The sequence below is a fragment of the Typopeltis vanoorti genome, chromosome 21 (assembly GCF_054136105.1).
Source record: "Typopeltis vanoorti isolate ZY-2024b chromosome 21, IOZ_Tvanoo_1.0, whole genome shotgun sequence".
Classification (NCBI taxonomy): Eukaryota; Metazoa; Arthropoda; class Arachnida; order Uropygi; family Thelyphonidae; genus Typopeltis; species Typopeltis vanoorti.
The window spans coordinates 89,186,549-89,213,725 of record NC_143569.1 but is presented as its reverse complement, the minus strand read 5'-3'; the positions used below and the strand labels follow the sequence as shown (position 1 = coordinate 89,213,725).

General features: G+C 36.0%; 1 protein-coding gene across 1 annotated transcript in view; it reads left to right on the top strand.

Moving 5' to 3' along the window:
• Syt14 (Synaptotagmin 14) overlaps positions 1-27,177 on the top strand; it is a 186,673-nt gene that overhangs the window by 145,121 nt on the left and 14,375 nt on the right. The window contains exon 10 of the mRNA XM_090411194.1: positions 21,368-21,557. Coding sequence (XP_090267320.1) covers positions 21,368-21,557 — 190 coding nt within the window. The remainder of the gene's footprint in view (positions 1-21,367; positions 21,558-27,177) is intronic.

Here is a 27,177-nt window from a genome sequence, read left to right as displayed (position 1 = left end):
CTGTCAGGATCAGATCTTCACTTTACGACAAATAGTTGAGAAAGCATGAGAATGTAACAAAGATCTGTATTTAAGTTTTGTCGATCTGGAAAAGGCGTATGACAAGGTACTTTAACACTGGTAGGTATATAGGGTTAAATGTTAGCCATATCATTAACAAAAGATTATAAATTGATCAGATCCAGGAATAAACATGCTATATTGAGGTGGCGCTAGTGAGCCAAGCGCATTGGACGTGTATAAGAAGAGCTTCTGATTGAGATAAGTTATTCTAGGAATAATTAAGTATGTATGCGTAATTGTTTGAGTAAGAGCGGCTGTAAACGTTGTGCACTACAGGTATTATTAGTGTGGGGGATTTTCTTGCCTAAACTTAATTACGAAATCGTTATTATTAAACCTAGTAACTTGCAGGGAGAAAAAAAAATGGCAGCGGCATTGTCATTCCATGATTTTAATTTAGATTTCAGTCGTTTCGTTAAGTGTCAGGTCTGTTATATGTATTCCTTCAATTACATAAATGATTTGTGGATGTTTAGCGTGGATGGAAGAAGGGTGTGTGTGAAGTGTGACCTCAATGAAGAACTGATGAATGCAAATATGAAAAATAATGACAGAAAGTGTTAGTAAGAAGGATGAATGAGAGGGAAAGTTAGAAGAGGGGGGGGTCAAGAGTTAGAAAGTTAGAAAGATTTAATGATATCGTGAGATTTGGAAAGTGAATTGGATTGGATAAGGCAAGAAATGAAATGGATGCGGAATGAAATTAAGAGAATTCAGGTCAAAACTATTAAAATAAATCATGATGGCATGAAAGAGTTAACGAAAGATGAGCGAGTGGCGTTGTATGGCGACTCCATTATTAAAGGTGTGCTACAGGATAAAATGCACAAGGTATGTTTTCCAGGTGGTAAATGAGTAGAGTGATTGAGGCATTGGATATGAAGCGGGAGCGAGCAAAAGAGTTAATAGTATTAATTGGCACAAATGATTTGAGAGAGAACAAAAAGCATGTCAGAATGAATATCAGGAGGCTGCTTGGAAAGATAAAAGAGAATAGTTTGACAGGAAGGGTAGTCAATGTGTTGCCTAGGTATGGCTGTGGTGAAATGAGGCAGAGAGCAAGGATTATGAATGATATTCTGGCTGAAATGTGTGAGGAGATGGGAGTACAGTTTGTTAATGTGTGGAATGAGTTTGAGGGATGAAATGTATTGGAGCGATGGACTGCATTTCAGTGGTTATGGTGTGAGTCACTTGGAGAGACTGCTGCTGGAAGGTAGAGAAGTGAATAGAGAGAATGAATCAGATCGAGAGGGGAGTGATATGGAAGAGCAGGAGAGTAAGGAGAGATTGAAAAAGTCAATATGAATGGGGAAGTGAGTGGTATGAGTATAGAAAATGAGAGAATGTGTGCAAGAGGAGCAGGGAAACGGGGAGGCTCAGGGTGGACAGGGGTACACAGCGTGAGAAAGGTGGATGCTCCAAGAGGAAGGAAAGAAATGGGATGACCAAGGATCAAGAGGAAACAGATGGAATTGAAAAGGGTTATAAAATGAAGAAGCAGAAAGGGAAATGGCCCCAGTCCAGCATGGAGAGATCACATCGAGTGAGTGGTATCAGTGGAACTAGCTGTAGATCCAGAAATGAGCTGTTGTGTTTATATACCAATGCTAGAAGTATAAGAAACAAGGCAGATGAAATGGTTGCACTAATTGCGTCTATTCACCCAAAGATTGTCGGAATAAGTGAGACATGGTTAGATGAGGATGACATTCTGACAGGAATAGAGATGGAAGGGTATGATATGTTTCGTGAGGATAGAAGGGGTAAAAAGGGAGGTGGGAGTGCTATTGATGATAGAGAAACAGTTATGTCCATACAAGGTAGAGATGCAAGAGGGAAATAGGGCCAGTGGTTTTAAGGCAGTATGGTGTGAGATAGAGGTGAATAGAATCAAATACTTGGTGGGATGTTGTTATAGACCTGGTAATGTGGATGGTGGTGATAGTGAAATGTATAGTCAAATTAGCCAGGCAAATAAGAAAAGGGTGATCATTATGGGTAATTTTAATTATGGCAATATAGACTGGAATGAAGAGATAGCAACTGGAAGTAAAGAAAATGAGTTTCTTGAGTTTTTGAGGGATAACTACCTCAGACAGTATGTAACAGACGGCATACGAGGATTAAGGGTCTTGGATTTGGTCATCAGAGGATGTAATTATAAATGAGGTGTCAAATCATCCACCAATTGGTGAAAGTGACCATGTGGTGGTTACCTGGGTGGTTGCCAGCAGTGCAAGGGCCCCCTGTGAGAAAAGGGTATATGTGGAACTACAAGGGGGGGGGGGTGATTATGAAGAGCACAGGAGACAGCTTGGAGGTGTAACATGGAATGAGGAGTTAGCTGGAAAAGAGATCAATTCAGCTTGGGGGATTTTCAAAAACTATCTAGTAGATGCAATGTCTAAATGTATTCCAAGGGTGAGAAGGTTAAATAAGGTAGGTGTGAGCTGGATGAATAAAGAGATTAAGCATGCGATACAGAGAAAAAGGGCATTGTGAAAGCAGCATAAGTGAAGTGGAAGTAACCAATTTCATGAGGTCTACAAAGACCAGGCAAGGAGGGTGAATTGGTTGGTGAGAGTAGCTAAAGAGAGGTATGAACAGCAGTTAGCTAATGAAGCTAAAAAGAATCCTAGGGAGTTCTTTCGATATGTAGCCAGCAAAAGAAAGAATGATTATGGAAGGATGACATTGATTGGAGAAAATGGTATAAAGACAGCTGTTGCAGAATGTGTGGTGGGGATACTTAATGAGCAGTTCATAAAGATCTTTCAATCTTGTGAATGTGACTTGGAGAGATTGAGAGCAGTTGATGATGGGGAGGAGAGATTGACTGTAAGTGAGCAAGAGGTGTTTGGGTAGTTGAGTATACTAGATGTAAATAAGGCTGTGGGACTTGATAATATATCACCACGTATTCTGAAGGAATGTGCCAGAGAGTTGACACCTGCCTTGACATATTTTTTTAATACGAGTCTTGCACTTGGTCAAATTCCTAAAGAGTGGAAGCAGGGCAAGATTGTACCACTTCATAAAGGAGGTGATCGAACTCAAGCATCAAATTATAGGCCTATCTGTGTGTCAGGTGTTGTGGTTAAGTTGTTGGAGAAGCTTGTGAGAACTCGGATCCAGAGTTGGGTTGACAACAATGGTATAATCTTTGATGGACAGCATGGATTTGCTGAAGGGAGGTCATGTTTTAGTAATCTACTTACTTATTACAATAAAGTGACTGTTTCCTTGGACAGAGCAGAAGGCTACACAGTAATATGCTTGGATTTCGCAAAAGCTTTTGATAGAGTACCTCATGATAAGTTGACAGTCAAACTAGAGCAGATGTGGTTGGATATTAGATTAGTGCATTGGATTGGAGACTGGCTATCTGATAGGTATCAACAAGTTGTGTATGGGGGTGCGATATCCAGGAAAAGGAAAGTCATGGAGTGCCTCAGGGATCTGTTTTAGGGCCATTACTATTTAACTTGTATATTAATGATATTGGCGAAGATTTGGATGGAGATATTCAGTTGTTTTTGCAGATGATGCAAAGTTGGATGAACCATAAAGAGTAGTGAAGATGTTGTGGCCTTGCAAGAAGACTTGAATAAATTGAGTGATTGGGCAAGCAAATGGGGATGTGAGTTCAATGTTGCAAAATGTAAGGTTTTAAAATTTGGAAAACAAAGATGGGATGCAGAATTTATGCTTGGTGAAAATATATTGTTGGAGGTAGAGGAAATAAGAGACCTGGGGGTGATAGTGGATAAGGATCTAAAATTTAGGGGACACATCGCCAATGTGAAGACAACACAAAGACTTCTGGGAATGATGCGGAGGACACTGACATGTAGAAGTAGGGAGATTCTTGTTCCATTATATAAGGCTTTGATTAGGCAACACATGGACTATTGTGCCCAGATTTGGTCACCGGGTTTTCAAGAGGATGAAGAGATGTTGGAGAAGGTTCAAAGGCGACTGACTAAGGTAGTTTTTGACCTCTGGAATTTGAGTATGAGGAATGATTGAGAAGATGTAATTTGCAGAGTCTGGTGGAGAGAAGGAAGATGAGAGATATGATAGAGACCTACAAGTTGGTAAGGGGTTGTTATAAGATTAATGGTGGAGACGTTCTATGGAGAATAGTGGGAGATCAGGGGAGAACCAGAGGTCATCCCTGGAAACTGTATAAAGAGGGTGTGAATAGGGGAGTGAGAGGCAGTTTTTTTTTGTGCAGGGTTGTGAATGATTGGAATGCCTTGCCTGAGAGTGTGGTGTCTGCAAGGTGTGTTTAAGACACTGTATGATGAGATGTGTGTGATAAAAAGACCTCCCAGATGAGTCTTTGACTCCATGAGGTCTTGGGTAATAATAATAATAATAATAATAATATGATATATTAGGTCACTGTGGTAAAATACACACATGCTAACATCTGATGAACGAGATATTTGTCCAACTGGTAAGCTAGCACAAAATTTTAAAAGCCCAGCTTATCATACTACCAGTGAATTAACATCAGGTACTTTGGCAGCTCACAATAATGCCATATGTTAAATTAAACACGTATATTTTGCAAATTCAAACAATCCATGAAATGATTGTCTAATACAAATCAAGATCATATTTTATACCCACTTTGGTTAGCATACATTAAAGACTTATAAAGTTGGGAACTGGGTTACAATAAACATTATAGAGTGGAGCTCAGTGAGCTATGTTTGATATCTCAGCATGATGTTCGTTATTGGTTTAACGAAAATTCTGACAATACATGACAGTTTGTTTTAGTAATCAATCTGTTAATATGATTTTTTTTTTTAAATTACATTTTATTGTAATGATGTTTGCCATAGAGCATAGGAAATTAGTTGAATGAACGTTGTTTCTGGTATGAATGCCAATAAATAATATCATACTTTTAACTGCACTGATTCTGCAAGTAGACCAAGATATCTGGTATCAGCAAGCACTTTACACAAATAGTGCACTTGCCTACCAGATAACTGTAATCACTCTTCCAAACAAACACCCTTGATCTCTTTCTTACTGTTAATTCTTCTAAACAACATTAGCACATCAGAGATCCTTAGCACTCTCTCTTTACAGTCTTTACTCTTTCTTCTTAACTTCACTCTTTACTTAACAGTCTCTCAGCAGTTAAGACCACAACCTAAAGTTGATTTCTTCTTCTATGAAACAACTCACACTGCCATGCTCATACATGTATTTGTCTGCCATTGTTAAGCTGTTGCAATGGAAAGTAGAGAAAGACAATCTACTTATTCCCAGAAACTTAAGGCTGAAATAAAGTATTGTCTACACACACAGTGAAATTAGTGTTAAAATTTTTGTTAATTTTAATTATTAAAAAAATTAGTACCATACTTTTGCAAAGTGAATGGCATTGTAACTAAATGAAACTTAATACAGATTTTACTTTAAAAAACATATCCAATTCCTTCAAGGATTCCCTCCCCCACCAACCCTGCAATGGAAAGTAGAGAAACTACTTTCCATTGCAGGGTTGGTGGGGAAGGGAATATTGATTATATTAATGAATTTTAATGAAACTGCATGTGCAATTCAAATCCGTGGTTGTGGTGGGGGAGAGTGCAGATGGCATAAAATTTAACAATTTTGGTAAATCTGGCCTCTCGGATCACACTCTTAACATCCTATGCCAAATCTATTGGCAATGTATCTGTTCCTTACAGCATACAAAACCAGGTATGTGAAATTTTGATCAACCATTCTAATCTGAACAATAATAGTAGCCTAAAAATCCCAAGAATATAGAAGGCATACACATAACTGTTTCAAGTTCTCCAGCAAACCTTCACTTTAGGATTCACAACAATCATTTCAGCTCTTATTTCATACATTGGTCACCACCACCATCAATATTATTTTTGTTCTAACTTATCTGGCCGAGCAAATAACAGGACTCTTACTTTGATGTGGTAGATTTTTTTTTTTTCACCAGAGATCGGCCAGTAGTGTTAACTGTTGACCAAATTAGTGTATCTTTAGCTTGTTATGTGTATTATAATGTATCTTGTTTCTGTTTATATAAGTGTATACCACAGAAGATGACCCTGTTATGAGTGTCAAAATATCACATGATTATTTTGGTTTATATTACACTGAAGTTATTACTATGCTACAGTAGTTGACTATAATTTATTAGAATGAATATTATGTATTTTTACATTAAAAGTTTATTGCAAAAATACATAATTTGAAAATAATTAAATTGTTTCACTTTTTTCTCCCATCACACATTCATTTGTAGTAAGCCAACTCTCTTTTAATGCCTTTAGCGGTAGAAAAACCTAAGCATTGTTTTATTTTTCTATTTTGATTCTGAATCCAAATTGTTAAATGGCATTTGATTTCATCAATGAAAATATTTACTTTTTCACAAATAACTATAGACTAAACAGAGCTTGCACGGGACAAATTTTTTTTCGTATATTTTTGCTTTTCTTTTAAAATTACTGTAGCTGCTGAAACAATTGACATTATAAACATGATCAGTTGAAGCAAGCCAGGGCCATTTTCAGATTGCTGAATTATATCCGGTTTAGTTTCTATTGAAATCAGTCAAATTTTTTTGCCACTTTTAGCACTTTCAATCACTGTTCCTCTGTTTGTTTTTCGTATTTCAACGGTAATAATAAAAAATAAATAAATGGTATATTTACGTATACTCCCATATTTTTTACTACCCTTGAAATACATACATACTATTAACATGTGGAATAATTTCATCAACTTAATTAGTTATACATAGAAGGGGGAAGGAAGTACTGGACTAAACATTTTCCATTGCGTATGGCAAAATATTGGTGAACATCAAGCATTGTAAAATGTTCATAAGTAAGGGATTTTGCATTTTTAAAATGGATTGAGAGTTGCAGTACAAATTGTTCGTATGTTGAAAGTTCATAAGTAGAGGTTTGCCTGTGTATATATTTTATGTTCTCTGAGACAGATGCCAATTTGTCTGTCCATAGTAAGCCAAGTCACAAAGAACTTTATAGGCGATGGAGCTTGTACTTAGTGAAGACTGCTAGTTTGATATATGTTTTAAATGTAGTATACAGCTTATATTTATTAAGCATTCTGGATATCTTTTTCAGATATTGAGAACTTTAAAACATTCCCCAAACCTCAAAAGTGGTATATCATTTTAACAGAAATCTGAGAGACAGTTAAGATCAAATTAATACTTGTAAACCTCTCTTTATCCAACAGTAGATGGTGCCAGTTAGAACTTTAGTTCTCTGTGTCGTCTGGTGTCATTTTAAGCCATTCCAGCTACTAACTAATTGTTGCTGTTTGTGTAGTGTGACAAACTTTTTTGGCTCTGAACATACTTGGAATAAAACTATCAAAATATCAGCAACTAAGTAAATAAATATATAGTATGCAAAATATCCTGTACTTGGGACCCGGCTTACTATGAACAGATAGGAAGATCAGTGACATCTATCTCAGAACATAAAAAGTACATTCGGCACTATTGTCATGAGAAATTGGGACTGTCAGACCATCTTTGGACACCCTTATGCAAAATTAGATTAGGAAAAAAACCAGTACTATATAGAAGTCATTACAAGTTAGAGTGTGTGTGTGTGTGTGTGTGTGTATTTGAAATCATCAGCAGCTGTAAAAATTCCCCATACCTTAACACGTATGGATGTATCATTTTACCAAAAATCTGGGGGGGGGAGTAATTTTAAAATCACATTAATACTTGTATACCTCTCTTTATCCACCAGTAGATGACACGAATTAGGATTTTAGTTCTTTATGTTGTCTGTTACAATTTTAAACTGCTCCTATTAACTTATTGTTGCTATTTGCATACTGTAACAAATTGTTTATGCTCTGAAGATGTTGCGTATAAGCCAGCAAAATATCAGTTACTAAGCAAGTCAATGTTAGTTATTTTCTTAAAATCTTAAGTACCATATTTAGTTTCTAATCACTTTGGGCATTTGATTAACTTACAGATTGACCTTCAATTTGCTTATATGCACTGTTCTATGGTTTTGAAACTTTTGTGAGTGAGATTATTATAAAAAATACAATATGCATACCAGTTAATGAAATGTGATTACAGGTAACCCTCATATAACGCGAATGTTAGGTTCCATAGAAATGACATCATCATCATCATCAAATTCCTGATGATGATTATGACTATCATATCATGTATACCCTCAAGGGGTATACATGATATGATAGTACTACATGAAAAATTTACATCATTACTAACTTCCTATCTACAATTTTCCTCCAAATCAGTCTGTTACTTGTCAAGACTCCAACATTATCAGATCTTATATTTCTATCGTCTAAGGCACATTGTATCGTATCAATCCACCTATATCTTGGTCTTCTTCTGGGTCGTTTTCCTGCCAACCTGGCAGAGAGCACTTGTTTTGCTAATCTTTCCTCGCCCATTCTGTTTGCCGTGTTATATAAATCGCAGTATGCGAGACTTAGCTCACATAGAAAAAGTAGGGTATGTTCCAAAATGTTTTTTTTTATTATTTAAACAATAATGACATATTCAACAAAATATAATTTATTTAATTCACGTAATTCATGTAAGTTTACAAAACATATAAACTATGAAACAAATATATAGTATAAACTGATAAAATTACAAATTGCACATAAATTTCATTGCACAATGCATAAATGTTTTAGACAAAATAAAATAAAGTGCACATTTTAATCATCATCACTGTCTTCATAACGAAGATTTTATAGATGTTCTTTATTTATGAGTGGTCGGACGTCATCATCACTTGATATTTCTTGGACATCATTTGTATAATTCTCATTGCATACTTTGACTGGTTTATTTATCAAGAAGTCGGTAATAAGAACTTGCTTACCAATATGCTGCAATTTTTTTTATTAAGTTAATAATATGGAGCTAAACAAATATCCAGCTGTCTCGTGAATTTTCCAGAGTGCTCCATTAAGGGATCATTATCCGTAAAATAACTGCCAAATCCAATCCTTCTGCTAATTTCTCTAAACTGAATTCTTTAATGGATTCATCATAATCAGAATCTTCGACAGAACTTTCCCCGCCATTTGGTTCAACGTCATTTATTAATTGTACCAGTTCCTCCTAATTTAAATCTATTTCTCCATCAATTAATTCACTAATTTTGTTTTCAACCATATCGCAAAAGCCCTCTAAGTGGCCATTATTATAAAAATAATTTTTTTTACATAAAAAAAGCATTACATATTGTATGTAACTCACCAGAAAATAAAGTGCTCAGCTTGAGATTAACACACTTATGATTTTTAATGTGCTTTCCTGGCAGCAAACAAAGACAATTTTCAACAATAAACACCTTATAATGGTAAACAATTGATGTACATACGTGCTAAAGGGTATTTTCCCTAATATAAATTTGCTACTTATAACTACATGCACGATACGGGCAGATGCAAATTTAATGAAGATAAAATTTGATTTTTAAGTTGCTCGGTGAAAAATATATGAAAAGATAAATGGTTTCTACAATTTTTAGACCGTGTTATATCGAAACTGCGTTGTATTAGTACCGTGTTATACAAGGGTTATCTGACTATATTATTAAATTCTGTATGTGTATTTATTAAATGCAGTTTATTGAAAATAATTAAAATACTTAGCTCCTCCTATATGCACTCTAGCATTTCCAGAGTAATTTCAGCTGCAGTATTTCTGATTTTGTCTTTTATTTTTGTAGTGAAGTTTCTTTTGATGTGCTTGATCCAATGTACTGTTTACATAAAAAGAAAAGTTGTGGGGGAGGAGACTTAAGGGTGGATAGTACAATCAACAGGAAGTGGTCTTTTCTGCATTGACTTTTTTTTTTTTTTTTTTTTTTGTAAGAAAATTAGTTTTTAGTTTGAGGACATTTAATCTATAGGACAAAAAATGTGGACAAAAGTGCAGAACATTGGGTTACCTCAGCATTGATAGTGAAGTCTGAAGAGAGAAAAAACATCCACTGTGACATGTAGGCTTCCAACTGGCAATCCAGTTGCAAAATGGTTAAAGAAGACCTTGAAGTGGTAATTTGGTAAGGCCTCTTTGCCAGATCTGATCATATGCCATGTACAATGTAAAACATTGAACACAAGATGAATTTCATTGCTCAGCGTGAGACCACTGCCTTGCTTATTCCAGGCTTGAAGTGATGTAAAAAGTTCCCTGTTTGGTCTTCAGAGCAAGGTCTTTTCTGAAGATTTTGTGGGGTGGGAGACTAATGTATAAAAAATTCTAGACTAATAAGAATTTTCCTGATGTCTTTCAGACAAATAATTCAAGGAAGTATGAAGTTTGCTGTTCATGGTACAGGGGACATTTTGAGGCCAATTAATTATATCTGTAACTTGCATACATTCTTCTGGATGGTTTGCATGTTTTGTGGGATGAAAAACCCTCCCACCTCTATGTTAGAGCTAACTTGTCCTAGATACAATTCCAACCAAGATCTTTCCAGCCAAAGGAAATTGTTGATACCAACCGAACTACAGAAGCTCAGTTTTCTTTAGTCATCTCTGCAAGAATTAGAGGAAAAGATTAAGGCCATGAGGTTCTGCCTTATCTTTAAATAATGTTATTATGATACTATCTGAGTGATGAAAGCATGGAAGAGTAGAAGTTCTACCCATAATAACCTTAGCAAGGATCAGAAGGTTGAGTTGCCATTTGAGCAGAAGTGAATGTCTGATTTAGATTTATGTATGAATGTCCCATTTTTCATTGTATGTTTGGCTCAACAGCCTGTCACCATCAAGTAACTCAACTCTTTGAATGTGTTTAATGCTCTTCTATGTGGTTTGCTTGCTTTGCAGAGGAGAAGTAACTCTGCTACTTCTGTATGAGACTATCCAATTCACCTTCAGTTGTGAAAAGCCCTGATAAATGTTCTTTTCATCCTAGGGCATGGTTGAAAACTAACTGAATTAAGGAGGCTCTTACACTCATGTATAGATGTTATAATGGTTTCACAACCGGTGTAGCAAGGTATAAGATTATGCACATTGTGCTGTTAAAATGATATCCATCATTCTTCGCTCTCCACTAAACTATAAAACTAGTTTCTTACTTTATTGGCATCTACCCTGCAACTTGAACATTAGCTTATGCTTAGACCTGTTCTTAAAAAGGAAAACAAACTTTTAAGCATCAAACTCTCCATTGCTCTCATTTTAGTTCTTTCTAAAGTGGTAGATTTCTCCATGATTTTAAAGGATCTGACTAAGTTTTCTATATCTTATCTAATCAACAGTCACTAATATGGATTCTGCTATTCTTTATCCACATCTTGCTTTCATCTCTCATGTGTCATGTAAAAGTTCAGAGAAACTAGATCTTGTCCATTATATTTAAGGCATTTAATGAAGTCTGCACAGGTGTCTTTGAATAGGCTCTCTAGGCTTTCTTTGCCTTTTGCATTTGGACACTTAGCATCAGCACAAATAGAAATAGATTGACATCTATTTCTATTTGTGAGTGCAATATAGAATTATGTTAATTTATTGTCCCAGTATAAGGATCCTATATTTTATTTTCAGGATTTTTATAACAGAACATTATCAGATTACTACTATGTATCTTCAAGAAGTGTACAAGATAATCATGACAGAGCATGATTAAGTTTACATTATTACTGCATCCTATCAACAGTTTCCTTCAAGTTAATCTATTATTTATCAGAACTGCAATATTGTTGGATCTTAATTTCAGTTGCAATGTTTCTCAAACTATTTTTTGGTTGTGGTCGTATGAGCAGTTTGCAAAATCTTAAATGTTTTTCAGGGGAAAATGAAGTCAGAGGAAAATTAGGATCGGATATCTCGGGACATATTTGTGGTGACACAGGCTGATTTTATAATACTTGTGTGTTGAGATATACAATATGTGGCAAAATGCATTTAACAAACCAAGATTTAAAAATATATTTATTTATTTAATAAAATTCTTTGTGGCCTTTGAGAAAATGGTCTAGAGCATAGGTTCCCAAACTTTTTCGGGCCAGCGCCCACTTTGCAAGACATAAATTTTGTAAACCCCCCCCCCCCTATTATACACAAACATATATACATGTCTATTTTCTCATTGACATAGAAAATTGACATCTATTTCTATTTGACATGGTAAATTTTCAAATGATTAAATAATTGAAATAGAAAATTGATAAAAAAATTGATCGTGTAAGACGGGCATAAGATGAATTAAAATGCAATATTTAAATTTTAATTGATTATTTAATCGCAAAATCACGAAAATAATTAATTTTTAAATATATATTATTAATTTCTTCTATAAAGAGCCACCGACCCCTACACCGCCTGAACGCCCCCAAATGCTTCTGATTCCACTATAGCCCCCCTAGAAGGCTTCAGCACCCACTGGGGGGGTGGTACTGCCCACTTTGGGAACTTATGGTCTAGAGCATTCTTAACTACATCAATCCTTAGATCTTGGTCATCCTCTGGGTCTTTTTCGAGCCATCTTAGCACCAAATGCCTGTTTGCTAACTTTTCATCTCACTGATTCTGTTTAAGTGACCATACCACAGTATGTAAGTTCACACATTTGTAAATGCTAACAAAGTCAAGTTCCTTCCTAATATATTCATTTTTAACATGATGTTGCCATTGATACCATTTATACACTGACCTAATTTTTCTCAAAATTCTCATATCTGCCATCTCTAGTATGTATTATGAAATATTAGCATGGATAAGAGGATGGCTGACTGACAGATATCAAAAAGTGGTATATGGGGGGTGTTAGTCTGAAAAATTTAAGTAACCAGTATTAAGGTAACTGATCCTTGTGTACAAGGATCAGTCCTTGGTCCACTATTATTCAATATGTACATTAATGACATTAGGAAGAATTTGACACTTATTTGCTAATGATGCAAAGATAGGTAGGGTAATCAGGAATGTGACTGATATGCAGTACTTGCAGAATGATTTTAATAGGCTGAAATTGTGGGCATGGGAACTGGATGTCAGTTCAATGTCAATAAATATAAATTCATTCAATTTGGCATGATTAGATATCCAGTGTCACATTATATTGGTGGTATTGTTATTAGATGACACCTCCAGAGAGTCCAAAGATTCATCGAGGGAGGACATCTACTCTACCTCTCCATCTCCACCACTCAATTCACTACAGCGAACTGCAACTACACCAACGCCATCTACTGCCCATTATCTTCATTGTTATGATAAAAGAAACTGACCAAACTAGATCTTGGAGTGTTAGTAGATAGGAAGTTTAGGGGCCACGTAGCAAAGATTGCAAATGCAACTCAAAAGATGATTGCAGTGCTGAAACGAACTTTCACAAGTAAAGATAAGGATGTCATTTTGCTTCCTTACAAGGCCTTGATTAGACCTCATTTGGACTATTGTGCACAGATAGGGTGTCCTGGTTTCTGTTGTGATTCTGATACAGTAGAGAGAGAGAGAGAGAGAGAGTGTGTAAAGGAGAGTGTTAAAAATGATATCAGGATTGTGGAATACTGATTAGAAAGATAGATTGAGAATTTGTAGACTGCAGACACTAACAAAAGGGGGTGTGATATCATTGAGATTTACAAACTTCTGAAAGGGTAATACGGGATTTCAATTGATGGAATTTTTCATTTTATGGAGGGTAGGGAAAGGAAAAGAGGGCATCTTTGGAAGCTAAGAAGGAGGACTAGATTTTTCTCTCATAGAGTGGTGCATGACAGGAATGGGTTGCCATTGGATGTTGTGTGTGTGCAAGCAGTGTGAATGAATTCGAGAACAAGTATGATAGCTGGTATGTGTAGTATGTGGCCTCCCTCGATGAGTCCTCAACTCCCAGGAGGCCTCCCTTAATAATAATAATATACTATGTATCTATCCATGTCTTACGCCTAATTTTTACATCAAATCATCTTATGTACTCCTTCATTTCTAACTGCTAACTTGCAACCCAAACATAGACTGTGTATTGTTTTGTATAGTATTCCCTCTACTCCATATAACTGTAGCATTTTTTCTCCTGGCACTTGTTGTATGCCTTTTCCAGAGGCACAAAATTAAATACAGTTTTTATATAATATGATCATTTCCCACCTATGGTCTTAAAATAAAAATTATCTGATCCTCACAGACCCTGTTCGGACTGCACACCAGTTATTCTTCAAGTTTGCTTAGATAGATCTTAGCTGGAGCACTCAGTAGGGAAATTCTTCTGTAATTCTCACATTTAGCTTTTTTCTTTTTTTTTTTTTATCGATGCTATAAAAAATGGAAATAAAGAGAGCTGTACTGCTTTATAGAACTCTGCTCTAATCATCTGGAATTGACCTTCAAACCATGCCTTCTGAATTATGCAATGCAGCCACCATAAAACTTTTTATGCCTTCATTTTTGACTAATTTTGTCAAATATTGAGTCTGGCTAATTGCATAGACATCCAGAATATCTTTATATTTGGTTTTTGTGTCACCTTTATCTCATGATTCCTTTCACCGTACTCTTTTCTCCATTGCTAATATTTTTCATCAGCCTTCAGAACGTTTTGTGATTTTCATGATCTTTATCTTCTATTCTCACCAATCTTACCATAACCTTTGTTTAAGTACTTTTATACACAGCTTAGCTTATTTACAGTTTTCTTTGTATTTTTTCACTTACTTGCTAGGAAGGCGCAATGTGCTTTCCTCTTTTCAAGACTGCCTCATAAACTTTTTGAGCTAACTATAAAGTTAGCATTTTTCTATCCTTTGTAATGATTCTCTGATCAAAGCAATTGGTTGATAAATATTAAGGAACTTTTATTAGTCCTTGCCAGTTCACTAGATATTAATTAAAACTGACTAGTTTTGCAAAACTTATAATCTGGCGGCTTTATTAGGGCTTTTTATAGAAGAAGTGAAGAAAGCATGGTGGGGGAAAATGAATAAATCGTTTATTTATTTATTCTTATGGCAAAAGGAATACAGAACAACTACAGGTCAATGTCCAGTCTGGAAAGCCAATCCAAGGTCTCATCCATCACCTTGTGGATGTCCTGTAGGCCACCACTGTGAAATTGGCACCTTGGGCAGTCGTTCACAATATGAGTAATCGTCTGAGCCACGGGAGAACAATCACAATAAGGGTGGTCTAAAAGCCTCCATTTATGTAGTAGGTAGCCACATCTGCCCTGTTAGTTCCAATCCTGTTGATTGATGACCAAATCTTCCTAGGAAGAGCAAAACCAGGCTGCAGAGCACAGGGATCTTCTACCAGGAAGCTGTTAGTTGGGAGATTGTTGGACCAGTATTCTTTTCACATGTCAGGTGTTGATGGCAGGGCAGCTGAAGAGAGTTCGTCCATGGACCAGAAAGGCTTTCTAGATTTTAGGCGAAGACTAGGTGGATTTATGAGAGTCTGGTGCAGGGGCAGGAGTGGGTTGCTCATTGCTTTATTAAATTCTTTAATCGAGGCTTGTCTTCTCTGTATGTTTGGGGGAGCAATGTTAGATAGAACAGGCAACCAGGAGAGAGGGATGCTTCTCACTCCCACTAATTGTGCACATGGTAGAGTTTACCTGGGTGTCTATAATGTTAGTGTGCGCACTTCTTTTCCAGACAGGGGCACAATATTCTGCTGCAGAGAATGCGAGGACTAGTGCAGACAACCTTAGGACTTATGCACCACAACCCCAGGTTGTGCCAGCAAGCCTTGAAATTATATTGTTTCTCGTTTTAATTTTGTTGGAGGTTGATTGATGATGTGTGTTTTATAGGTTAGGCTTCTGTCCAGGCTCACTCCAAGGTATTTCGAGTGAGGCTTGTATTCTACCATTTTTTCACAGAAAGAAAGGTTGAAGTATCGATTCGCGTCTGCATTGTTCAGGTGAAATACTGTGGACACAGTTTTTGTTGGATTTGGCTTAAGTACCACTGTTTGAAGTACTCTTCCAGGATGTTCAGGTCTGTGTTCAAGGTTGATTCCAGGTTGGCAAAGGAGGTAGATTGATGTAGGATCGCTAAGTCATTAGCATACATATACTTGCTTGAGCTGGTATGTGGTAAGTCGTACACGTAGATGTTAAAGAGTAAAGGGGATAACACAGAGCCCTGTGGGAGGCCGTTGTGAAGGAATCTGGGCCTGCTCTTTTTTTGAGAAAATCGTAATTTTTGAGAAAAGGGTGGCTAGCCATATTTGGCCTTGTTGACCGAGATGTTTTAGAAACTCGAGTAGGATACCATCCACTCCTGCAGCCTTGCCATTCTTAATAAATCATTAGAACAATTCAACTGAAATTGAATATGACTACAATGACACATAACTTGTATTGGCTCTCTCTCTGTAGATGATTGTTGGAAAAGTTAGTCTGATATGTCACGAGATCTGATTAGTAATTTCCAGATGTTATTTAGAATAAAGTTTTAGTTTCTGTTAACAGTCACGTGAGTGAATTGCTATAGTAGACTCCTTGATTTGTTTAGGAAAAGTTTTCTTCTAGTTAGGGTATGACTGATGTATCCTAGTCAATAGCGTGGTATGTTGCCCAAGTATGGCAAGCAAGCCCAGACTTTTCTTTTCGTTTATGCTTTACATTGCTAACATGATTTTTCTTTCTCGCCTCAAAACTTTGGCTTGTCTGGTCTTTGAGAAGAACAGCAATTTTGATGGACAAATTACTAATATATGGGATGGAAATCAAATCTCTGTACTAGATATTCAGGTTTTGGAGAGGAAGATCATCTGAAAATATCTTGTTAATTGTGTTTTTGTAGTATCCATCATCAGTTTCCTGTTATGTACCCCCAAGAGGTGTTCAGGTTACTATGACATACATAATTAAGTTTACATTATTATTCATCTCCTCAACAATTTTTCTCTAAATCAATCTGTTACTTGTGAGCACTCCAATATTGTCATACCTAACATCTTGTGCTTCTAACTGAATCAGTCCATCTAGACCTTGGTCTTTCTCTGGGTCCCTTTTCTGCCACCTTGGCATCAAACACCTGTTTTGCTAACCTTTTTTCATTTTTTCATTCATTCTATTTAAGTGGTCATACCACCTTAGGTTAGCTCTACTGACACATTCTTGGATGCTAATAATGTCAAGTTCCTGTCTAATATCTTCATTTTTAATATGATTCTGCCGTTGACCATCGGTTCACTCTCCTAATTTTCCTCCGAACCCTCTTATCTGTAGTCTCTAGTCTTTGATCAAGTGCTGTATTTCTAACCCAACTCAGAGATCCATAACTTTAAAACTAGTTTGAACACTGTCTTGTATACTGCTAGTTTAGTGTTTTGACTGATTTTTGCTTTTTTCATATAAGTTTTTTCAGCTAGCTACTCAGCATACCAGGCTTTGTTTATTCTGTTGTCTATTTCCAGATTTAACTTGCCATCTTCACTAAAACTGTGCCTAAATAGCTGAAATATTTTACTTGTTCTCCATTCAGAATGCAGCTGAAGTTTTCCGTGTTCCTGCCTATTTTCATACTTTTGTTCTTTTTATTGCTAATTTAGTTAGAGAATCCTAGAGACTTGCACTAGATGTGTTTAGGAGTACAACATCATCTGCATAAAGCAAAGAAGTTAGTTTGACATATCCAGTTCTAATATCAGGCCTAATGTCACTTTCTTTCATATTGTAATCCATATAGATGATGAATAAGAGTGGAGATAATGTGCACTGCTGTCTTATCCCTGATTTTACATCAGACCATCTTCCTGTATTTCCTTCAACTGCTGACTGACAACTTAAATTTAGAATACGTATTGCTCTGTATAATATTCCATTCATCCCCATATAATTGTAGTGTTTTGAAAAGCTTTTCTCTGGGCACCTTGTGGTATGCCTTTTCCAGATCTACAAAACTTAAGCACAGATCTTTGTCATATTTCCACGATTTCTCAACTACTTGTCTTGAAGTAAAAATCTGATCTTGACAATCTCTATTTAGCCTGAACCTAGCTTGTTCTTCTCCAAGTTTCTTCCACAATCTTTCTCAACCTCTTTTCAAGTATGCTTGCATAAATCTTACCTGGAACAGTTAGTAGAGAAATTCCGCTGTAATTCTCTCATTCAACTTTAATCCTTTTTTTATAGATGGATACTATGAGAGCTCTACTCCAGTCATCAGGAATGTGACCTTCTGAATTATGCAGTGTAGCTACTGCAAAACGTTTATACCTCCATATTTAATAATTTCTGGTCGAATATCATCTGCTCCAGCTGCCTTTCCACATTTCAAGTTTTTGACTTGACGGCTTTTTCTACTCAAGTTTTCATATATTATTATTATTTGACACCTCCAGGGAGTTCAAAAACTAATTGAAGGAGGGCACCTGCTCTACAACTGTCTCCACCATTCATTCACTAATTATCCACTGCCCACAACTACCTCAACACCATCTACTGCCGACCACCACCACTAGTTTTCCCACATACAATCACAAACATCCATGCCCCCGATGGGATTCGAACCCCAGCCTTTTGGCTGGAGAGTGGATACACTAACCACTTGGCCAGCCAGGCCGGCCATATATATATATACTCCTCTTTGCATTCCTCTTGAAAATTTTCTAGTATGGTTCTGTCACTGCTTAGCTCGTTTAACAGTCTTTCAAAGTAATTAATCTGGAAATCTAGGCTATCCTTATCTTCAGTTTTCATGTCACCTTTATCATCTTTGATTCCTTTTACAGTACTCTTTCCTCAATTTCTAAGCTTCTTCAATAGTCTCCAGAATATTATGCCACCTTCCTGATATTTATTTTCCATACTCTTACTAAAGGCCGGTGGTTGCCTGAGTGGTTAGCGTGTCCGCTCTCCAGCCAAGAGGCCGTGGGTTCAAATCCAGCCATGGGCATGGATGCTTGTGATTGTCCTACATAATTTGTATGGAAAGGGAATCTGCAACCCTACCACTTATTCTAGCATATAAGACATCATTGCCTAAACCATGTGAGGTACGGCAGTGACCATACGGTGTCTATGGACATCAAATGTGAAATATTACCAGTCTTCCCATAACTTGTTTAGCTACTTTTATGCATAGCTTAGCTCTCTTACATTTTTTCTGTATTCCTTTAGTGCATCTGTAGACCTATTTGCAAGAATTTTTGACTTGTGTGTATGTTGTTCTTATTTTTCTATCCTTGCAGAGAACTTCACCAAATAGCTTCCTAGCCAAATCAACATTTGCTTCAGAGTTTGCCACTGAGACTCCAAGATTTGGTTCTTGTTTTCAATTTGTTTTATTTTTTTCTTCAGTAATGTTTGTATAGTTGAGTCTACAGTTATACCTGTAAAAGCTGCTCAACTTTAATTCTTTTTAAAACTTCCTTACAAAGATTTGTTTTCAGTGTGGTATTCATTTTTATCCTACTTAGCACTACGTAACGATATCACTATCATCAGTGACAATGTCAATGAGTTGTTTCTTATTTCTTGTGTCTTCTCTCTATGTGAACTTGTGCACATCTTTATGTTGAAACATGGTGTTACTAATGAGTATTCCATGTCCTGAGCAGAAGTTCAGTAAATACTTAGCATTATTATTATTATTATTCGTGACATCTCCAAGGAGTCCGAAGACTAATTTTTTCTTTTAGATAAGCTTATAGCTTTTTTTTTAAATTTAGGTTTTTCTTGTAGATAGGCTTATACGTTGGTTACCCATGACTATTAAATTTTCAGGAATTAACAACATGACTAAAATATTAATTGCAAAAAGACTTTAATTAATACTTTCCTATATTTCAGCAGTCTTGCATTGCCATCATCACAAAATACAATGATATGTTCATGCACACACTAACACTGGACAAATGAGGCTGAAGAAAGGCAACAGAAGTTAGGCCTAGAGTCTTAAATTGTGCCCCCTAGTTGGTCATTAATATCACAACGGCTGTTTAGCCCACTAGGAGGCACCGATTAAGACTCTAGGCCCCAGTTTTGTTGCCTTTCTTCAGCCTGTTTTGCCTATCATTGTTTTTTGTGATCCCTGATGATGGCATTGTAACATTGCAGAAATATAGGAAAATATTAATTAAAGTCTTTTATAATTAATATTTTAGCATATGTTGTTAATTCCTGAAAAATTAATAGTTATTATTAGCTTTGCCCTTTTCTCCAAATTTTTCCAAAATGTTCCTATATGCCTGGACTAAAAAAATCGGAGAGTTTGAAGTTCCTTCTTAGTTTGTCTTCTCCATTTATGATGGAGGTTGCACATTTCTTAAGGGTTTGAATTATGCCTAGTTGTTGAGAAAGATAATGAAGGGATCAAGCATGAAGTGTCTGGTATGAGGAAAACCTCTAAAAATGAATTCAAAATGAATCAGTGTTTTCTTCAGAGTTTGCCACTGAGTCTTCAAGATTTGATTATTGTTTTCAAACTCTTTCATTTTTAGTTTTCTTCAATATTTTTTTTTTTTTTTGAATCTACATATCACCTCTGAAAGTTGCTTGCCTTTAATTAAAACTTTCTTACATATTTTTATTCTCATCAAAACTAAATGATGATCACTTTTTATTTCATGTTCTTTGTATGCTGTTGTATTTTGAAAGAGATTTTGTAAGACATGATCTTACCTTAACTGTGAACATTTCAAGTTTTGGTACTCCATTTGTAGATGTTTTCTGAGTGAGAGAGAATTTAGTAACTTTGGAAGGAGAGTCTTAAGATAGATATGAGTAGAAGATTAGGTCAAGTAAAGTTGCTGTATGGGAAGTTGGGTTCCCAGTGAAAGAGTTTCAGCATGGCATTTACAAATAGCCATTTCTTCCAAAACCAAATTAAGAGAGCCACATTCTAAGCAGTACTCGAATCCACTTTGACCAAGACAGGCTTCAGCATCATTCATAAAATTGAATGTCAGGATGACTGTGATACTCTGCTTGCAAAATATTACCATGACTATGAAAACACCTTAATCGTAGAGATTTCTATCTTCTTTCTTACTAGTGCCAACAAAATGGGAATGAACATCAAAAGCAAAAACACACAGTTAAACTCAGTTGCCATGTTATTGAGAAACACACTACTTAGACTTGATGAAGCCACCATTGTAGCAAAATTTTTAAACTTAAAATCATTTACAGAGGCTACGGTGATTAAAATGGATTTGCCTGTTCAAAATACGCTTACTCAGAACAAATAGTCCCTGTAAGGGACTTCTACAATACAAATTATTTTAAAAGATATTTTAATCAAATCAAAAGCTTATATTAATCCCTTTATAAATGTTTATACAGCATACAGATTCTAAAGCAGACATCTCAAGTTTGGCCCGCAGTGACAGTACTGGTTCAACTCAGTCCATGCAGCATGGAGGTTTGCCTGAACTATTGCTAGGTCTGGCTTACAATGGTACAACAGGTCGCCTTTCTGTGGAAGTAATAAAAGGCAGTCATTTTCGAAATGTGTCAATGAACAGAGCACCAGGTTAGATTTATTGTTTGGCCTAGAAATTTATAAATTAATATCATGCCATTTTAAAAAAGTTTATTTTTATGCTGTTGTGTAACTTTTAATATTTTTTTTTATGTTGACTAAGCATGTGGAATTTCAGTTTTTTTTTTGTTGTTGTTGTTTTTTTATTTTATATGTGACTCCTTTTGGACAAATGGTTACATGTCAAACTGCAGAGCCTCTGATTATGACATGCTTGGGAAGCAGCTTGAAGCAGTTCTGTGATGGCATAAGAAACTAGTTGGAAGATGTTAGTAGTGCATGGAAAATAGACAAGAGTTGTTTGAATAAAGCAGTATTATCAGTTTGCATTTCCAGGATCAGGAGGAATCAGGCAGAAGTTAAATAGGTGAGTAACATCATCATCATGTGGAAGCTGGGGGGAAAATGTTCTGTAGGGAATATAGAGAGGAAATATGATTATCAAGTCATGAACAGTACAAAGCACAAGCAAAGAAGGGTGTTCAACAGCAAAGGATCAGATTATGAGAAGAAATCCCAAAGACTTCATTCACTTGCAGCAAGCAAAAAGAAAAATGATTATGGAAAGATACCTTTAATGAATACAAATGGTAGGAAGTGACAGAAGCAAAAGAGATTATTTGGTGATCACCTGTGAGGGCAGTGGCAATAATTTAGTGACTAATGCATTAGGGGCCAATATTAGAATTGAGGTGGATGAAGTTTAAGTGTTTAGGATATTAAGAAATCTCACTGTAAGTATAGCCATGAGATTTGATTGGATGTTCTCACATGTTCCAAGAATATGCAAGAGAAACTTTTACATCCCTAACCAGGCTGTTTAAGTTTCAGTACTGCAAGGTCTCAAGGGAATGGAAAGAAGGAACAGTTGTTCTTTTATATAAAGGAGACTTCAAGACAGAGGTATCAAAGTATAAGCCAGTTGATTAGAAAAGTTGGTTAAGGGCAGAATATGTTACCATATGATGGACAACATGGCTTTCTGAAGGGGAAGATCTTGTCTTGGTTATTTACTCACTTTCTACAATAGAGCGACAGTTAAGATAGATAAAGAAAATGGCTATAATATGATGATGTGCTAGACTTTGCAAGAACACTTGATAGGATACATCACAAGGAACCATATGTCATATAAATTGGGACAAATGGGACTGAACATGAAGTTGGGAATGCAGATGAGAGGATTGCTGATGGAATAGACACTACAGAGCAGCACATGGAGCCGAAGAAAAGGCATGTGATCAGTAGTGTAGCATGGGGCTTTGTACTTGGGCTGCTGCTATGCAGATGCTATTATATTGTTTAATAAGTACAAGTCTGTAGGATTATCTGACTAAATTGAATAACTGCTATAATAAATATAAAACTTTTCTGAAGCGAGGTTTCATATTGCTCCTGATTTAAAATAATAACAAAAAATAGCAAAGCTTATTGAGTGATGAAAGTTTATTTTTCACTTGGTTAGACTATAATAAATTTAGTTTAATCCTTTATCCAAGTGTGAGCAAACAAAGTTTGCCCTGAAAATATCTTCAGGACTGGGGTAAGGTAGTACAACACCAGGCAACTCGTAGCAAAGGTGGACCAAGCTAATATCGCTCCTATCTCAGTATCTCCCATAATGCAAAACACATCTCCTTGCAGATATGTATAATGTTATGCATTAAGGGAAGGGCCACTACCCAGACTAGTTTCGTATTGAGGTGTATTTAAGTAAAGACTTCTCTAAAAATTATTAGACGATCCCGAAAGATCACCCAAATCAGCATTGTTCCACTCAGTGGCAGGCCCACCCTGTCACCGAGAAGAACTTCTCAGTGTTGGCTCTACCCAGTGGCAGGCTCACCCCACCACCAGCCAGAGCCATATAATCTCAGCAGTGGCCCTACTCAGAGACAGGCAAAAACCTATCCCATAGCTTCTCATATGTCTCGTCAGTGGGAGGCAGACCCAAACGTGGAGATACCAGGCAGAAGTAATGGCGAGGTCATCTTTACCTATAGGAGTTGCCAAGTGTGAGAGATGTTGAAAGTTTATTTTTCACTTGGTTAGACTATAATAAATTTAGTTTAATCCTTTATCCAAGTGTGAGCAAACAAAGTTTGCGCCTGAAAATATCTTCAGGACTGGGATAAGGTAGTACAACACCGGGCCTGGCTTGGTCCACCTTTGCTACAAATTTCCTGGTGTTGTACTACCTTACCCCAGTCCTGAAGATATTTTCAGGCGCAAGCTTCGTTTGCTCACACTTGGATAAAGGATTAAACTAAATTTATTATAGTCTAACCAAGTGAAAAATAAACTTTCAATATCTTTCTTTAAATCCAGAGTAATTTAATAAAAAAAGGTGGCACACCTTTTGGCAACTCCTATAGGTAAAGAAGACCTTGCCATTGCTTCTGGGCCTGGCTCCCACTAAAGAGACCTCAATAAAGGTCGAAACTAGTCTGGGTAGTGGCCTTTCCCTTAATGCATAACATTATACATATCCGCAAGGAGATGTGTTTTGCATTATGGGAGATACTGAAATAGGAGTGATGTTAGCGTGGTCCACCTTTGCTACGAGTTGCCCGGTGTTGTACTATTTTCAGGTGCAAACTTTGTTTGCTCACACTTGGATAAAGGGTTAAACTAAATTTATTATACTTATTGAGTGATGAAGCTACCCTGTTTCTCCAACAGCTGCTAAGTTACATGACTAATATGAAATTTTAAAATTTATATTAAAAGTAATTTAGAAAAACATACCTGCTCAATATTTTTATAAGGTAGGGAGGACAAGTTATTCCTAGCCAAACTTGATTAAGCTGAAACATATAGTAAGAGAAAGGTGTAGAAAATGAGCTCAGTTATGTGAACTGAAGTATGTATATTCAACAATTGAGAATGAAACAAAGAAAAACTGGTGAATGAGGAAGATGATGAATCAAATGGACTGTAGATTTTGAAATATTAATTAGAATTAAAATTATGAAAACTAAACATCAGAGGAACAAAAAGATCTTGCAAAACTGACCTTAAGTCAGTTTTGTACTGTTTATCATTTGACCTTCTAAAAATATACAACCAAGTATGGCTTTTAAAAGTATTTAATAGAACTTTAAAAATTTCATATTAGTCATTTGACTTAGAGTTCCTAATCCTATCCTAATTTACGCTCACGCATAGACCTACACTTTTTGCCATGTAGGCATTCAGAACCGAAATCCTACGGAATAGGTTGGTTACTCCTTATTCCTGGAGGTATTCTATGACTGTAGCCTATGTGTGTTCATGGGGTCGGTTTGCCTGCTTGCAGGATGAAAAACCCCAGATAAACTGGGGAGAAAAACCCTGCTAATCCCAGGTGGTGTGGCTACTTAAATAGAATGGGAGAGGAAAGGTTAGCAAAAGAAGTATTTTCTGCAAACATGTCAGGAAAATGGCCCAGGTGAAGACTAAGATCTAGGTGGATTGATACAGGAAGTGCCTTAGAAGACCAAAATATAAAATCTGACAATACTGAGGTCCTAACAGATTAATATGGAGGAAAATTGTTGATATGAAGTTAGTAATGATATACATTTTTCATGTAGGAATATCATAATAACTTTCATATCCTCTGAGGGTACATATCAGGAATTTGATGATATTGGATGATTTGAGACAGTTGTTTGCTGATGATGCTGAATTGAAGAAGGCACTAGTTAATAATGGTGTTTTAGAGATCTTGCAGAATCATTTAAATAGATATTTAGAGTGTGATAATGGCAAGTGTCAGGTTATGCACTTTGATATTAAAATACTACAAACATCGATGGAACTGGACTTATAGAAACTGGTGAGATTACGGGTTTTTGGAGGTGTTGAACAGAGTTCAGAGAATACATTACAGATGTGGGCCAGATGCTCAAAGGAACTCTTGGTTGTTAAGAAATGCTTATAAATAGGGATAAAGTAATTATTCCTCTTTGGAAGGCTTTATGACCACCTCTGAATTACCGTGCACTTATTTTGTCATCTGGATTTCTTGGGGAATGATGAAGTGGTTTTGATCTGGAGGTGAGTGACCAAGATGGTGATTGGTCTGTAGAATACTAGGGGTCTTATGAAAATTTGCAAGTTACAAAGTTTAGTTAATAGACAGAAAGCAAGGGATACACAAGTTACTATAGAAACATTAGTTGATGAAGTGATTTTATAGAGTAAATGCATAACAAAGTTGTACATTACAAGACAGGAAGGGAGAGTACAAAGAATTATCCCTGTAAGTCCTGCAAGATAGCAGTTAGCAAGGGCATGAAGACTTTTTTGCTTGGGGAATGGTGAATGAGATTGGCTTGCTAGAGGCAGCAATGAGCGCTGCTAGTGAATGAGTTTGAGGGTTGTGATAGGCATTATGTGAATAATGGTTAGTATGATGAATGTCACATGATTTTTTTTATTATTTATTTATTTTTATTTTTTTCATTCTGACTCACACAAGATTTTGAGATCTATAGCCCATTTAAATACTGTGATTAGATATCAAGAAATCCTGCTCTAGAGACCAAATGTACTTTTTCAGGTTGCCCTTTTTTCTGGCAGCATAGTGGTATTAATTTATCCTCTTTATGCCTCGTGCCACATAAGGCCGAGATCCGTTTCTTTCAGATAGCTCTGTCTTTAGCTACTTATCAGTTCAGCTTCTCTCCATCTCTTCTAGCCAGCTATTCTTCTTTCCTTTTCTGTCATTCTCTGCTAAGTTAATTTAGACTTTCCCCTTTTCTGTTTTTCTTGGTTTAATGTTAAAGCCACTATAGGAATCTCTCTGTCCTTCTTCCTCAGTATGTGTCCAATCCATTTTCATCTGCTTTTTTTATTTCATCAATGATGCTTTTTTTGCACAGTTAGCTTATATAAGTCCTCGTTTGTTACACATTGGGGCCAAAATATTTTAAATATTTTACGTAGACATTTTGTTTGAAAACTATTTAATTTGGCTTTACAGGTCAACAATAGAGAAAATATTAACGCTTCGACAAATATTGCAAAAAATACATGAATACAATATAACTACTCATCATTTATCTATAGACTTTAAATCTGCATATGATGCTGTTGACAGGCAATGGTTATTTTTGGCAGTGATGGAATTGAACATCCTAACTGAACTAATTTGATTAGTCCAGATGACAATGAAATGCACTGTATGTCATTAAAATTCAATCTGATTCGTCGGAAGAATTTGAAACAACAAGTGGTCTAAGGCAAGGAGATGCATTAGCTTGCCTGTTTAACATAGCATTAGAGAGGGCTTTTAGGGATTCCAGAATGCAGAGAGCAAATACAATTTATTATTAATCAGTCCAGGTCTTGGCATACGCTGATGACATTAATATTATTGCTAAAACAGAGAAGGCCTTGGTAGAGGCATTCATCTCCCTGGTAAACTCAGCAAAAAGAATGGACCTAAAGATTAATGAAAAAAAAAAAAAGACTAAATACATAGTTTCAAGCCTTAGTAATAATAACATGAATGTATTAGGTTATATAACAATTGGAAATTATAAATTTGAAAATGTGGAAAATTTTATATATCTAAGTTTCATGATAATGATACAAGCCTTATTAACTCTCCAAAGTAAAATTA